Source organism: Eptesicus fuscus, chromosome 6 (assembly GCF_027574615.1).
Source record: "Eptesicus fuscus isolate TK198812 chromosome 6, DD_ASM_mEF_20220401, whole genome shotgun sequence".
NCBI classification, from domain to species: Eukaryota; Metazoa; Chordata; class Mammalia; order Chiroptera; family Vespertilionidae; genus Eptesicus; species Eptesicus fuscus.
This window is the reverse complement of record NC_072478.1, coordinates 55,438,759-55,455,677: the sequence shown is the minus strand read 5'-3', so window position 1 is coordinate 55,455,677 and position 16,919 is coordinate 55,438,759. Positions and strand designations below refer to the sequence as shown.

The following is a 16,919-nucleotide window of genomic DNA, read 5'->3' as shown; positions in this document are numbered from 1 at the left end:
TCCCCCAAACAATCACTCCTCCCCATAACCCTGCCCCTGGCAACCCCTGAACTGTTTCTGCTCCCATCACTTTGCCTTTCTCAGAACGTTATATACATAGAATCATACACCCTGTAGCCTTCTGAGTCTCCTCCATTTTCTTGTGCATATTGATGGGTCTGGATAGTGTCTAATTCATCTTTGTTTTTTTGTCCAAATAAATGCCTGTCACAAATTTGGTGTTCAGATCCTCACTTTACTAACTCTCATTGCAATCCATCAAACGCCCTTGGAGAAGCTCAACATCGTTGCCAGTAAATCCCAGAATGGACAGGGCCTCCAGTCTCCATGGGTTTACTGACTGACTTTCTTCTGATTCTTCAGCTCTGTGTTTTCCTAACTTGCCTGGTCAAAAGAATCTCCTGGGGTGTGTAATAAAAAATGCAGATTTCTAATACTTTCTCCTGCAGATTTTTATTTCGCGGGACTAGAAAGAAGCCTGGGGAATCTATACTAGTGTTTCTCAACTCTTGCTTGTACTGGAATAACCTAGAAGGCTTGTTAAACCACAGATTGGTGGACCCCCACCCCTAGAGTTTCTGATTCAGTAGGTCTGGAGTGGGGTCCAGGAATTTGTACTTCTAAAAAGGTCCCAGGTGGTCCTGACGATGTGCTCTGGGGACTCCACTTTGAGAACCACTGCTGTGCAGGCTCTGTGTTATAATCAAGAGTCTCTGGTGATTCTTATGTGTATCCAAGTTTGTGAACTCCAGCTTCAGTGCAGTTGAAGGGAGGGAGTGTGCTGTGGAATGTTTTTGTACAAAGCTTGGCTCTCTGGCCATGGCATCAGCCCCACCTCACGAGGGGTAATGTCTTCACCCACCTTGACTCCAAAGCAGAGAATGCGGAGGTTGGCTGATTCATTCATTCTCCCCTCGGCAGGGAGATCAAGGTGAAGGCATCGGGCTCCTGCTGCCAGTGCCAGGCGTGGGCACAACCTGTTCCAGTCGGTCTAGTTCTTCACACGGGCTTGGATGATGTTGATGTGGAAACTGCGTGTATGTGGTCTTAAAAAAAAATCAATGCGATTAAGGCCAGATTTGGACACGGAGGGACAGTTTCTATGGATGCCAGGATTAGGGTAACAGCTGTTTTCCTGCCCATTCGAGGAGAAACTGAATGGAGAAGAAAAGACTTGTTTAAAGGACGTGTCTTTGCAATTCCATCAAACCTGAAGGACCGTGTGCTCTTAGGTAAGTTCATGCTATCTCGGGTTCAGGTAGACCAGGTGCTGGGAGGAAGCAGAAATCGCGAGATCTTAGGAGGGAAGGGGTGGGATTGTGGCTGTGGCGGGGTTCTGTGGGGTGTGGCACTCACCCACTGCCTCTGTAGGCATCAGTGTTTGATCTGCCTTTGGGGAGAGGAGACCATCTTTTGCCCTGAACAAGGGCATAGGGGCATTTTCTATGCGACCCTTCTGAAAATGCAGGGCCCTAGGTCCCCTCCACTGAGAATATGCTTTACTATTCATTGTTCATTACCTCTTAACTAGAGGCCCAGTGCACAAAATTTGTGCACTGGGGGGCGGGGGGGTCCCCTCAGCCTGGCCTGTGCTCTCTCGAAGTCTGGGAGCCCTTGGGGGATGTCCGACTGACGACTTAGGCCCACTCCCTGCCGTCAGTTGGACATCCTTAGCACTGCCACAGAGGTAGGAGAGGCTCCAGCCACCGCCAACTGTGAGCCCAGCTCAGGGCTTCTGGCTGAGCGGTGCTCCCCCTGTGGGAGAGCACTGACCACCAGGGGGCAGCTCCTGCATTGAGCGTATGCTCCCTTGTGGTCAGTGCTCATCATAGTGACTGGTCGTTCTGCTGTTTGATCAATTTGCATATTAGCCTTTTATTATATAGGATGTTCTGGAAAGCTGTAGGATGGTGCCTTGTGGTGTAGAGGTTTTTGCATCATGGAAAGCAAACCCAGCAGAGAAAGGTATTATCCGAAGGACTCTTAAGTCTAAGAGATTTGATCTATAAATCATGCTCCTGTCTCCCTTGTCTGGTCAGTGTAGAAGTTGGTGCTGATGGCATGTGAAGATAAGATAGGACTAGATGACACTTGATTATTTAGTTGTATGGATGGTCTCTTTAATCTATTGCTTTTCTAACTAGTTTCACCAAATTTTTACATTTTATTTTTACCTTGTAAAACCAACTTACTAGAGAGGAGGGCTATTGTTGCTTTGCATTGCTCCTTAGATAAAAATATTAGAACTTTTAAAATATCTGTGCATCCTATCTAATAAAATAGTAATATGCAAATTAACCATCACTCTGCTATACCCACAAGCCACTCCCACCAGCCGATCAGAGCGAGTATGCAAATTAACCCCAACCAAGATGGCTGCGGCCACAGAGAGCAGGAGGGAGGCTTGGGTTTCCCTGGCAATGGAGGAAGCCAAACTTTCCACACACCCTGGCAGGCCCAGGCCTCCACTCAAGGGTACAAAGTTTCAATTATAGAAGGTAAATAAATTCCAACAGAAATGGCGGCAGCCACTGAGCTGGAGAGAGCAGGAGACTAGGGTTGCCCCTGGCAATGGAGGAAGCCAAGCTTCTGCAGTCCTGGCCGGCTCAGGCCTTCACTCCAGGCTACAAAGTTTCAATCATAGAAGATACATAAATTCCAACAGAAATGGCTGCTGCCACAGAGTGAGCAGGAGGCTTGGCTCCGCTCCAGGCTACAAAGTTTCAATTGTAGAAGATAAATAAATTCCAGATACCAGGGCCTCCACTTGGGTTGCCGGGGGGGCGTGGCCGGCCTGCAAACCACCACAGGCCCCTCGCCCAGGCTGCCCCATGCCCCAAGGGAACCCCCACCCTGATCCAGGACACCCTTCAGAGCAAACCAGCTGGCCCCCACCCATGCACCAGGCCTCTATCCTATTTAATAAAAGAGTACTATACAGATTGATCATCACTCCAACACACAAGATGGCTGCCCCCATGTGGTCAAAGATCCTGCCCCCATGTGGACACAAGATGGCCACCACAAGATGGCCAGCAGGGGAGGGCAGTTAGGAGGCACCAGGCCTGCAAGGGAGGGCAGTTGAGAGGGACCAGGCCTGCAAGGGAGGGCAGTTGGGGGCAATCAACCCTGCAGGGGAGGGCAGTTAGGGCTGACCAGGCTGGCAGAGGAGGGAAGTTGGGGCAAACAGGCTGGCATGGGAGCAGTTAGGCATCAATCAGGCTGGCAGCGAAGTGGTTAGGGGCAATCAGGAAGGCAGGCAGACGAACAGTTGGGAGCCAGCAGTCCTGGATTGTGGGAGGGATGTCCAACTGCCCGTTTAGGCGGACAGTCGGACATCCCTCGAGGGGTCCCAGATTGGAGAGGGTGCAGGCTGGGCTGAGGGCCACACCCCCCCACCCCACCCACCCCCCGTGCACAAATTTCGTGCACCGGGCCTCTAGTATGACTATAAAAACAAATAACTATTTAAAAAAGAATGTCTGACAGTCCTGAATATTTATTCAAAGAGCTTTTTACCTGTCTTATTTGCTATCTCTCACTTTATTTTCACCTGTGAACTTCTTTTACACAGTCAACTTTGAATTCTTTTTGTTGATGGTCATTCAAGGTGGCAAAAAAAATTAAAATTACTCTGTCAATGTTATTTCATCCAATCATTTTATTCCATTCCCGAGCCAGTTCTTTTTGCCACCGTATTTAACAAGGTATAGAGTGGATCCCTTTGGTTATAACTTTTTCTGCTCGTCTCCTCTTCGAAAAAGTAGTGAAATAACTAAAAACAGTCCACAGGAGGGAGGATAGGAGCTGTCGTCGCGTTGGGAACGCAGCAGTGACCTCTGAGTAATTGAGAGTTGGCAGAAGTTTGTAGCATTTAACGGTGATGTGCAATTATAGAGAGACGATGTTAATCCCAGCTACCATATGCCGTGCTGCCTGACGGTGTTGGAATGCTGGGTGTCTCACTTCAGCCATAGTGTGTTAAACAGCTATGGCTCACCCAGACCTTGCCTATCAGACAGTCTGCAAGGAGCTCGCAACGGAGCACAATTATTTTCTTGTCTTATTTCTTCGACTTCAATATTAAATCTTCTTTCTAAAAATAAGTGGTCTGGACTTCTGAGAAAAGTAAAGGAAGAAAGGTGATGTTGTTTTTTAAGTGTTGAGGAATGAAACACTCCCAATAGCTTGGTGTGTCTTTGATCTTGACCTTGAGTGCTTGCAACCTGCGAGGCAGCCGTCAAGGGATCTCAGGTTTAAAGGCAGCGTGGGACTCAGGTCAGTCACATTCACAAAGACATCATATCATTTTTGTAAATAGCATCTGGGTTGAAGCTGATGTTTCTTGTGACACAGGGAAGGGCAGGATGCGGGTGGCCGCTGCCCGCACAGGCTGGGTCTGTGCCGCCCTCGGCCTGGCTTCCTGCTCCTCCGCCTTCTCCCATGGAGCCACCCGGCGGCCTGCGAGGACATGCAGCCCCAGCACCTGCAGGCCCAGCGGCGGAACCCCAGGCCCCACCACATCACCATCTACACCGGCAGGTCTTCCTATGCTCCAGGTGACACAGTGCCAGGTACCACGGGAGAGGCTTCGAGACACCCCGGGGAGCCTCGGGGCCCCAGTGACCAATTCCAAATTGGTTTGTCCCCCCAGGAGTTTCCTGGGCTAAACTCTGGCTTAATCCTAAGAAGCAATAAAGTAGACAAAGACAAGCACAAAATATTTGTTATCACGTAGCTAATCTCTATATTGATACTCATCTTTACAGGAGGAGGACACAAATAACGTTATTATAAAAATTATTCTGTCCTTAGTATAAGACATAATGTAGTTTTGCCCTGAACAAACTTCATGTATCCTGTGTATCTGGATGTGCAAAAAATACTTTATTCCTCATTATTTAAAACTAAAATTATTTGCCGAAACAGGTTTGGCTCAGTGGATAGAGTGTCGGCCTGCGGACTCAAGGGTCCCAGGTTCGATTCCCATCAAGGGCATGTACCTTGGTTTCGGGCACATCCCCAGTAGGGGGTGTGCAAGAGGCAGCTGATCGATGTTTCTCTCTCATCGATGTTTCTGACTCTCTATTCCTCTCTCTTCCTCTCTGTAAAAAATCAATAAAATGTATTTAAAAAATAAAATTAAAAAAAAAAACACTAAAATTATTTGAGGAGTGAAAAGAGCATTTCCCACTATTTTAGTTCAGGGGCCTCCAAAAGCAGAGAAAGAATTCAAGTGCAGGGAGTTTATTGGGGAGGCGATCCCCAGAGGCACAGGTGAGGAGGAGGGGGCAGGAAGACAGGGACGAGAGAGACACCAATAAGAGGCTGCTCCCCTCTCCCCCAGCCTCTGGCAATCTCGAATCTTCCTGTCTCTCATATCCTAAGTGGAATCATTTAATAGTTGTCACTTGGGGCCTGACTTACTTCACTTGCTGTAATGTTTCCTAGGCCCACCCACGTTGCAGGTGTACCAGAGGTGACTGCATTTTAAGTCTGGAAAATGTTCCCAGGTTGCCCCCGCGAGGAGTTGCCCGATTTAGAGGCCCAGCATTAGTGAATGTCGTCCAATCAGTATGGCTACGATGACACAGTTTTCAGTTTATTTACATGACGGGAATAAAATGGTGTCTTGTTTATAATGACGTTTAAAATTATATTTGAGCTTGTTTTATTTCTTGTGCAGTCCTTTCTTAATTTTGGGTCTTGTTATCTTTTTATGGATTCACTGTAACTCTTTGTATATTTGTCCGTTTTGTATCTTACAAATATTTTTCTCAGTTTACCATTTGTCTTTTGATTTCTTCCATATTCAATATCTTTAAAAAAAATTTTTTTTTTCCTTTATGGCTACTGGGTTTTGCTTAGAGAGGCATTCCTCACTCCGATGTATATATTTTAAACATTGTTTTTAATTGTTTAGTTCTTTTGTGTGTGATTTTTACATATCTCTGAGATCCAAGGGAGATTATTTGGGTGTAAAATATCACATCAACTTCTTTTTCCCTCTGATGAGCTGTTCGTTTTCTGGGGGCCCGGCCCCGAGCATGCCGCTTTCCGTTCTGGAGACGCCCCTGTAACATCCGCGAGGGGCGCCGCGCCAGGTGCGCTCACCTGGAGTGTGTCTTCTGTTGCAGTGACTGTGAGGAGCAGTGGTGATTTCATGGGATTTCTGCCTCAGGCCCGGAGAGCGTCCGATCATCAGGCAGCCGGCACTTTCCTTCTCGTTCCTCCCCACTCCAAACGCATGAGCTGTTTTGAAGAGGCGGACACGGTCACCCACGCTGACAAGTCCCCGAGGAGAAGCCTGGCCTTCGTGTGGAAGGCCCCTGCCCAGCCCGTGGGGGACGCCCGATTCCTGTAAGAGCCCAGCGATGCTCCTCAGTCACTAGCCTTCCCCTGGGAAAAGAGGGGAGCTTTCCCTCACCCCCCACCTCTCCGGCCACCTTATGACAGGGACAGGCTCACTGAGGCTACCCCAACTATCCCCCCTCCTTCCCATCCTCCGTGGTCCAGAAAGGGTGCGATCCCCTGCTCCCGGCGGCACAGATGAATCTTGGGCAGCCTCTCCAGGGAATTGTCAGCAGAGGACCAGAGGGCTGCTGGTGGGAGAGCGGCTGAGGCAGGCAGGCACGTGGACGCCACTGAGGTCTCTGCCCCTTGTAGCGATGGCAGCACCACCTCAGGGAAGGGCCTGTGCAGGCCACCAGCTCAGAGCAGCGCCTGGCGACAGAGAGCCCTGTGTAAGCAGCAGCATCCCTCAACATGGGACACTGGCATTTAAAAAGGAGCATTTCCTTGTTGTTTTTAGGAAAGGGTGTGTTTCCTTTCTTCCTCAGTTGCTTTTCCCCACCCCCTCAGGCATGTAAGAGGGAGGCTGTGCCTGAGGGTGGTGGCACCCAGACCCCACGCTTCCCCCTGCACTGGGGACAGCGACAGATGAGGTCTGCGGCCCCCACCGTGGGGTGTTCCTTTCCCATCCCTTCCTCATGTCCTAACGCAGCAGGCAGAGCAGCAAGGAGGAGAACCCCGGGCTCCGATGATTTTGCCACGTGGCTGCTGGGGTGACTCAGCTTCTGCCAAGCTTTTGGTTCTGGTCCAATGCAAGGATGTGTGGGGTGTGAAGTCCTTAAACCTGTACAGTTACTTCTATTTTCCAAAGCATCTCATTTCTATTTTCAGACTTACCATCTCAGCTGCCATAGGAACTAGTTTTGAAGCTGTTATCTCCATTTGGCAGAAAAGGGGCTAAGTCCCTTGGTCAGAAGCGCCTCCCAAAGTCGCCCCACGCTCTCTCACCTCCGGGTCCTTCCCCACAATAACCACCATGTGGCGAGTCCCCTACCGTGGCTCTTCCTGGCACCTTCACTCTCTGGATGGCCTCAGCGAATCAATCGCATTTGTATATCTGCTTTCTGAATATTTGCAGTGAGAAAAATGACACTTGCCAATAATCCAATTACTGCCTTGGTGAAATTTTGGGGAGAATAAATGAGAGAATGTTTATGAAACTGATTTTTACTGGAGAAAGGCATACGTATTCAAAATATTGCTTAGAGTATTTATTAATGATTTATCTCTAATTTTCAATAGAATCTGCAATTACATAGAATTGTGCAATTGTACGATTCACACTAATAAAAGAGAAAGATGCAAATTGACCATACCTTCACAACACCCACCAGCCAATCAGGAGTGAGTATGCAAATTAACCCAACAAAGATGGTGGGTTAATTTGCATACACAGGCGCCGAGCAGCTGGGGGCGGGATGCTTGGTCATCGCCATGGCGATGATGCAGGTGTTCTGCACCGCCCCAGCCGCTCTGGGCCTCTGGGCAGCGTGGGAAGGTGGAAAGGCAGCTCTGGGCCCGAGCAAAGGTGGTGCCGGCAGCTAGGGGAAGGAAGGCCCATTCTTGCACTAATCTTCATGCATCAGGCCTCTAGTAGAATTATAATTGATGGTGTAATTCAAATAACAATACAGTATACCAGAAGTGGCTATGGATAAAGTCAAAGATAAAACCTTCTGAGTCTGAACAATTAAAGAAGACACCCTTTAGTCAAAATGCAATTTTTAATGACTATATTTATTGCTTTGTGCTTATCCTCTCCTATTTTCATTGTTCGATGCTATTGAGTTTCTGTTTTTAAAAAAGAATGAAGTCGCTCCAGGTGTAATGCAGTCATCTCTCTCTGGCTCTTCTAATTCAGACTTTTCTTCTTTATCTTTTTGTTCGTTACTTCTTTTCTAGAAGGATGGCCTGCGGTGCTATTTAAGGAAAACTAAACCCTGATCACCCTGCTTTCTTTCCCCAGTTTATCAGTCGTCCAGTCATATTTTGTTTACTGGGCGAGGATCGAGTCATCGGCTGTGTCTCAGCAGACGAGCAGTGGAGCCCCTTCCCATGGCCATGTGGAGCCCGGCTCCCTGCTGCCCACCCTGGGGCGGAGGCCAGAGGATGCGGAAAGACCTGCCCCAGGTACTGCTTGCCGCTGTATTCACTAGCCAGGTTGGCATTCTAATTTAGAGTTATCTATTTTCACTTCAAAGTTACTAGTTTCCAGTTTCTGCAACACAAGCAATAGTCACCCTCCTTGGCCAACTGCAGCAATTCGTGACAAGGTAGTAGGCGACAGGAAAGGCTCCAGGTGTTAGACCAGTGGGGTCAGACCGGACCTGGGTTCAGCAACCTTGGTACTTGAGTTCTGGCTAGGAAAGAATTCAAACTACAAGAGAACATCCTATCTAATAAAAGAGTAATATGCAAATTGACCATCACTCCAACACACAAGATGGCTGCCCCCATGTGGTCAAAGATGGCTGCCCCCATGTGGACACAAGATGGCCAGCAGGGGAGGGCAGTTGGGAGGGACTAGGCCTGCAGGGGAGGGCAGTTAGGGGTGACCAGGCCAACAGAGGAGGGAAGTTGGGGCCGACCGGAACTGCAGGGAAGGGCAGTTGGGGGGGACCCAGGCCTGCAGGGGAGGGCAGTTAGGGGTGACCAGGCCTGCAGGGGAGGGCAGTTAGGGGTGACCAGGCCTGCAGGGGAGGGCAGTTAGAGGCAATCAGGCTGGCAGGGGAGCAGTTAGGCATCAATCAGGCTGGCAGGTAGAAGCGGTTAGGGGCAATCAGGAAGGCAGGTAGGCGAGCAGTTGGGAGCCAGCAGTCGTGGATTGTGAGAGGGATGTCCCAGATTGGAGAGGGTGCAGGCTGGGCTGAGGGACACACACACCCTGTGCACGAATTCCATGCACTGGGCCTCTAGTTTATTTATAAACTCACAGAAGTGGAAGAAGTCATTTGTAGAAGAAATGCACTGAGGAAACAAGTTATAGAGGCAAAGGAAGGCCCTGTGAGCCTGGGAGTTAGGAAGCTAATGGTAATGTGCCTGGGGGGGCTGTCGGGGAGGGGAAGGGAAAGGCAGGGGCAGGCTGGGGTGGGAGAGGTACTGGACCCTCTGCCTAAGGGTTTTAAGGGTGGAGATTTCAGGGGAGGGCTAGGGGGAGATCTCAATAGACTATCCAGCAGCTCTCCAGGTGTGTCCTTTCAGGGTCTTGTCTCCACTGATTGGTTGGCACCAGGGCAGGGGGTCATTATTCAGTGCAGCTGGTCCTGAGGTCAGCCCTGGGGTCACTGGTCTGGTTTGTTGCTTTCCTGGGCCTGGAGCTGAAATACAACTGAGGCCTAGAAGTTATCTCGAGGAAGGAAAGGTCAGGGGGTCCAAACCGCATGCGCATTGGTATGCCAGGAGAGGAAAGGTCACCTGGCCCATCCTCCTTGCTCTGCTCATGTCCTCTCACTGCCTACCACAGTAACGCAGCCCTTAGCAGGCGGGGATGTGCCCAGTTGCTGTGTTTGTAGCAACAAACACTGTCCACTCAACCACCCAAATTAAGTTGAGCCCTAGGGTGGAGAGTTAGAACTGTGCAATAAAACAAAAAAATAGCAACCGCCTTCTGCCACCCCAACTCTACCAATCATCACAATATTTCAGCGGCTTTCCTCAAACCCTGAAGCTGCAGGGGAGCTCAAGAAAGAAATGATCTCCTTCTTCTCTTCTTCCTCCTCCTCCTCCTCCTCCTCCTCCTCCTCCTCCTCCTCCTCCTCCTCCTCCTCCTCCTCCTCCTCCTCCTCCTCTTCCTCCTCCTCTTCTTCCTTCTTCAATAAGAACTTATCCGGTTTTTATTGTTCATTTCCACGGTAGGTAGATGGCTCTTGGCAGCCTGGGTTGGAGAACAGTCTCAGGAATCAGAGTCTGTTGATGGCATTAAACTTTTTTCCTGGTTCACCATGTGATTTTAGACCCCATTGGCCAATGAACTTCTGAAACAAACAAACAAAAAGCCAAAAACATTAACCAGCTAGAGAATGCTTCACCTCCCTGAAAATTACTGGTGCTGTGGAATTCATTTTCATTATTGAATTTTAGTTAAGTGCTCTGAACAGATGCATAGAAAAATCTAGTCTTTAATCCAATCAACCCCACTTTCCTTTATCCTTTCTTTTATTCTCTGTTAACTTGTTATGCCCAGATTCCAATTTGAATCCCCGACTGCTCAGTCTGGTAGACCCAGGCACAGGGCTAACCCTGGGCCTCCACCCTCCACACCTGCCTTTGCCCCAAGCCTCTGTCTTCTCCCAGCCCCCAGCGCTGCTCCTCCAGCCTCTGCACCAGCATATTCCTAAAAGCACAGAAAACCTCTCTGTGTGGCCTGAAGAAGATGCTGCAAGCCCACCATGTGTCTGAAGCCTCATGTTTTATTTTATAAATCATGCAAATGTGGCTTTCTGATCTCAGGCATGCTTCCTTCAATGCGACTGTGAATAGAAGGGAGGCTTCAGGAAGGGGCCTCCTGATGGTCCTGCCACGTCCTCTTTGGCTGACCCTGCGGAAACCTTGTCCCCTGGGGGGTCCACCACTCCAGTCTGAGCAGCTACGGGGTAACGCCTTAGTATGCTGCTCACATTCCTCCCCTTCCGACCCCAGCCTGTTTTCCTGCCTCTTCCTCTACACAAACCCTAGTGTTTCCCAAAGGATAAAGGAGTGTGTGTGAGTGTGTGTGAGTGTGCATGTGTGCACGCATGCACACATACGTGTGTGCACTGTGTGTGTGTGTGTGTCTGTGTGTCTGTTGGGGGAGGTGTCATTCATCTAACAAAATGAAATAGATTTCTTAACCGTAAGACGACCTCAACAGGCCAGTGGGAATTATGAATTCTCACATTGGGAAGATAGCATATTGTATTTCTCAAACGTTTCCCAACAGACCCTTGGGACCCTTCAGGGTCCTACCCGACCTCATTTGACATGACCTACTTTTATGTCTCCATGTTCTGCCTTCTGACATTTCCTCAAACGGGCCTGTGCCTCAGGATGATCTATTCATCTTTCAAGGGGCAGTTCAGATATCCCCTTTGTGAAACTTTTCCCATTCTCCTTAGTAGGCAGATGGAACTGCTTCCTTAGCTCTGGTGTGAAAGCTGTCGCCGCAATGTCGTTGGCAAGGTTGGACATCTAAGAGCCGCTCCTAGATTTCAGTTCAGAAACAAATCACCCCTTCTGAACCTGTGGCAGTGCCCAGCACACAGTGGGCCCGCAGATGTCCGAGTGCATTCAGAGTTTAGGTGGGCGTTTTACACTGTCAGAATTTTTGTCATACTCTGTGTTAGGTTTATTGATTTTTCACCTCATTCTCAATGTTTTTGAGTAATGAAGTCATTGGAACAAAGTAGCACCCTCTCCCCCCAAATAAAAAGATTCACCTCAACCCAGTTGGAGCCCTGGGCAGGGACACTTTGCCAGCACTTGGTGAGAATAACCCCATCACCATAATCCTAACCATCGAGGAGGAAGGCCCTCGGCACAGTGTGTCTGTGCCAGGCAGGCGTCATGCTCCTTCAGCGACCCACATCACCCCCTCAACATTTGCACGCTGCCGGTCCTGCTATTGGCCCCATTTTGCAAATGAAGAAACTGATGCTCTGGGAGGACCTGCCCAAGCCTCCAGCAATTAGCAGAGCGGAGAGCACAATCCAGACAATAATCTGACTGGGAAACCCACGCTCACTGTGTGCAGCTAGTTCTGATGCTGGGCTGTCACATCAGCCGGTCACAGAGGGGACATGAGACAGTGGAGGGCAGTGCAGGGCAGTGAGCTCACAGCAGAGGCTCAAGGCACTGCCAGAGCCCGGAAACTTTGTGTTACTCACATGGCTAGAAAGATGGAGGGCTTTTCAACATCTGGATTATGAGATTTCACTTTTTTTTTTTTTTAGCTAGAAGCAGGTTTTGGCAGAGATGAGAAAAAAATGCAGTGGTTTCCATATTCCCTGATTGGTGACTTAGGAATACACAAGCCCAGAAGTCCAGAAACTTACTCTAAAAAGAGCTAAGAAATGGAGTGCTTTGCTCTGACTAGTGTGCTCAGTGGTTACAGCGTTGACCCATGCACCAAAGGGTCATGGATTTGATTCCCGGTCAAAGGCCCGTACTTGGGTTGCAGGTTCAATGCCCAGCCTCAATTGAGGTGCTTGTGGGAGGCAACCAATTGATGTTTCTCCTCGCCCCCCCTCCTCTCTTCTGCTCACTCTAAAAATCAATGGAAAAAATATCCTCAGGTGAGGATTAACAAAAAGAGAAATGGAGTGCTTTGTTGCTTGGTCAGGGCTCATATTACTGGTCAGGTCATTTTTATATTAACACTTTTGAGTGGTTCACTCTTAATGGTCTGTCCTCAAGGCACATTAAAGTCTCTAGTATTTGCCCATTATCGCAGCTGCTGGTGCTAATCAATGCCACAAAATGCTCTCCCTCTCTCTGTGGTGTCTTTGGGCCTCTGTTTAGTTCCCAGTCTCCCCGTAGCTCTTTGGCAGCAGCACACAGATACTCTTGCTGTTGCCCTCGCTGGGGCTGCAGAAGAGGACAGCTTAGATCCTGTTCCTGCCAGTACTGGGGTGTCAGAGTTTCCTGGGGATGCAGAGGCTGTGTTCCAGCCATCATCACACACAGCTACTATAGACAGCCATGGCCAGCCAGCCAGCGGGGACAGCAACCCAACCTTAGAACCCTCCTTGGATGTCTGCAGGCTGGAGAGGCTCGTGGCCCTCAGGAGATTGTCTACCGAGGGCTTTGCTTCCAGCCCTAGTGCCCACCACAGGTAATGGGCCAGGGGGTGGGCCAGTCAGTAATCTTGTGGGATGACTCCAAACATGAAGGTGCTGAGGAAATGTAAACTTCTTGGAGTCTGACAGAAAAAGATCTCAACCATAGTTATTCAGTGTATGAGAAACCCTGATTGTAGAAGGGCTACTGGTCAAAAGAGCTGGGTATGATAATCGCTTGGGCAAAGTGTACTCTCTTAGGGTGAGGTCTCTGACATGCTGCTATAAATAAAATGAAACATAAATATATGTTTTATATTTTAGACATATATATTTATAACATATAAATATACACTTATATAAAGTAATAAATAAAAATGGTCACTGAATTCTTGGCTGCCATCCTCACTCACCTCTTTCCCCATTCCTCCCTCCAGCCCCCAACTCCAAACTCAGGCATCCTTCAAGGCAATCTGACTTTATCAGTGTGCACAACAGTGATAGGGAAAATTGCTTTCTGATCTAGTGACCTCTTCTCAGCACCTCCATTCTTCCCTTTAGGACTCAGGATGATCCAAGCTTTGATTTGTCAGAAACTTGCCTGTCCTCAGACAGGAATGAACAGGTAACAGCCCGAGTAGTGCATGGAGGGTGAGGTTGGTATTTTGAACTCAGAGTGGGAAGGTCCAGGCTGGGAAATTAGAGCTACTAGCCTAGTAGCCAAAGCTAGAGAGAAGGCAGCAAGGGTATATATAATGTATACACAGCATTGTTCTACTAACCAATACCAGCCTTTGTCTCTGAAGTTATTGGCAATTGTAGAAATTGATGGTTTTAGTGATTTGTTTTTCCACTCAGCTTGGTTAATAATTCCTCTCTCCTCTCTGCCCCCAACCCCTGCTTCATAACATTGGCCTTATAAGACCATGCCTAGTCCCAGAGGTTGGGTAAATGGCCAATATAAAATACACATATCCAGTGAATTAATGTTCCTTTGAAGTCGTAATAGGAACACAAAGTAAAACATGGTATAATATTCTTACTCAAATTTATCAGATTAAATGGTCCCACTTACATGGGTGTCAGCACAAAAAGATAACTCAAAGCTTTCGGCCACTGGCGATGACAACCATCCATGTTGGTCTGGAAGCCGCCCTTAGTTTATTCTTAACTGGCCTCCGTGCTCTCTGTGAGGTTTCCATTAGCCACCCCGTCCCCATCAGTAACACGTGCATGTTTATCTAGTTGGGCTATTTATTCTGAGCTCTTGTAGGAGCAGGCACAAGACTGGGTTTTCAGCTGCTGCCTGGAATTCTTTCAAGAACACAGATTGGCTGCAACATTCAGTGGCAGCTTGGGTGAAGACCAGCGCCTCTGACTTCCCCTCTGCTTTTCTAGGACAAGGTGGAGGCCTCTAACAGGACTGTGATGAGGCATCCCCTGGACACCAACCATCCTACCTATCCTCAGCGCCTCTGGCCCTCTGGAACGCTGGCTGGAGCTGGAGCTGGGGCTGGGGCTGGGGCTGGGGCTGGGGCTGGGGCTGGCACTGGGGCAGCCAACCCAGCACTTGTCTTCCACACCTCGGCCTCTCCCGGGCCACTCACTACTGCTGGCCAGTCGGAGGCAGCTGGGGCCTCTGCCAGCTTTTTGCCTCAGTCAAAGCACGAGGAACTCAGAGAGGGGGAGGGAAATGGAGAGGGCAGCGTGGGCTACCCCAGGAAGACCCACCCAAGCCCCGAGGCTGGGCAAGAGGGAGCCCATGCCCCTTCGGGGATCCAGCACAAGACTCTCCAACTGGGAATCCTGCTTTGCCTTTTGGCCACCTTGGGCATGGTTTTGGCTGCTGGCCTTTGCTATCGGCACACCCAGTATTGCCACAAGCGGACAGGGGTGTCCTTCAGGGAGCCTGCAGGGGGTGCGGTTGCCAGGAGTGACGGGGGTGAGGCTGTGCATATCAGGCAGCTTGGGGAGAACAGCTGTGTCCTGGTTGAAGCTGAATACAACTGGATCGCCCCCTCTGTGGATAGCAAGAAAACAGTCCTCTGAGGAGCCGTCGTCCCAGCCTCTCAGGGGCCTGCTTAGACCCTGTAGAGTCTCAGAACAGAGCTAATGAGAAGAGCTGGGGAGCACAGGACCCGCTGGGTGCCGTCAGCTCGTGGTTAGTGCAGGAAGCACTGAGTCCTTCCCAAGCTTTGTTGTTTCAACAACTGTATTTAGCTGCTTTTTTTCCTTTCGCAATTAGACGTTCTGTTTGAAGAGTTGAACTCAACACAATGAATATTGTATAACCTGCTCATTAACTAGACTCCAGTGGCCTCTCGGCTTCCTCCATTGCCTTAAGGAACCCACAAATAAAAACTGTGTCTCTCCTCCCTGTGTCGGCCTCATCTCCTCTCTTTGAAAAAAAAAAAAAAAGGAATGTGGGGTTGCGTCTCTTGCAAGAGAAAGAACTGTAACTCGTGCTTCACAGATCCAAACCACCCTCACAGAACTAGAGTTCAGAACCAGCTCTGATTATTGGGCTAGGCGAGCGCAAGGGTAGTCAGAGTAGTCGGCAACTCAGAGGTCTGGCAGACCCGCCGTGGCAATCGATGGGAAGTAAAGAGAGCGTGAGGGCTTGATTAAACACATCTGTGGGGAGACAGACACAGAACACCAGTGCGGGCAAACCAGCTCTTCATCAGGTGCAAATGGATCTGAGACCGCCCATCCATTTACACTTGACGGGAGGCTCCTGTAGCTCAACCGTGAGCAGATGGATTACCTTTTGCCAAAGGTCAGGCTGGACAAAAAACGAGGCCAGCACAGTTCGGAGAACAGCCTTGGGGGGGAGTGGGGGGCGCTCAGGGTGTGTTAGGAAGAGAGCATTGTGCACGGAACCCACCCAAGTGCACTGGTGACTTCATGAAGGTCATCTTGGTGTAGCCAGAGTCCTATAGATACTACGGAGGGTCAAAACGACAGGTTCGAATATAAACCTTGAATGTGCTCCCCTCACATGGCACGTCAGTAACTGCCTTTGCAGAGTCCCAGTCCATTTTCTTTCTTTCTTTAAGGCTTTATTGCTTAAAGTATTACATATGTCTCCTTTTTCCTCCATTGACCTCTCCCAGCCCGCCCCCACCCCCCAGCACAGGCCTTCACCCCCCTATAGTCTGTGGAGTCCTGGTCCATTTTCATGTGCAAACAAAAACCACTATGAATTGGGAAGGGTATCTATTGATGGAGCACCTAAATCCTACAGGTACGGCACTGAAAACTTCACATATATTTTCACTTTTAACCCTCATGATACCTTCATGAGGATTAAGTTCAGTAACTTGCCAAAGAGAGAGAGAGAGAGAGAGAGAGAGAGAGATGGGCCTTTATGACATCTTGATTCAACAATAAAAGCATTGCTTTTACAGTAAGTTGCGTGTGTTGGGTTTCCAGCCCCTGGTAGCTCCTTGGCATCAAGTCCAAGACTCTCTCCTCCCAAATTCTGGGCCAGGCACAGCTGCTCTCTGGCTTCAGGCCTCATCAGGCACGTGGAGACCCAGGTATCCACAATGAAAGTGTGCTGGGAATGCCCTGGAAAGACACAAATGCCCTGCCTCAGCGGGGGCCACAGACATCGCTGCCACGTGCCCAGCTCTCCTCAGAGATATCCTCCCCGAAATGCAAACAAGGAACCTTCTCACGGAGGGTTCTCACAACTCAGTGGTTTAAAACAACCAGTGCCACCACCAGTTATTATCTTTCAGGATTCTGAGGCTGCCTGGGCTCAGCCGGGCAGTTCTTCTGCTCCACATGCTCTTGATTGGGCTGCAACAC

At 49.3% G+C, this 16,919-nt stretch overlaps 1 protein-coding gene across 1 annotated transcript; it reads left to right on the top strand.

Annotated features, from left to right (window-relative positions):
• Positions 1-1,094: 1,094 nt before the first annotated feature.
• Positions 1,095-15,152, top strand: REELD1 (reeler domain containing 1). The gene is given in 9 exon segments (XM_054716969.1): positions 1,095-1,236; positions 2,611-2,631; positions 4,322-4,452; positions 4,455-4,574; positions 6,138-6,360; positions 8,318-8,481; positions 12,847-13,159; positions 13,665-13,728; positions 14,502-15,152. Coding segments are annotated over 9 exon segments (1,821 nt in total). The 5' UTR covers positions 1,095-1,102.
• The last annotated feature ends 1,767 nt before the right edge of the window (positions 15,153-16,919 follow it).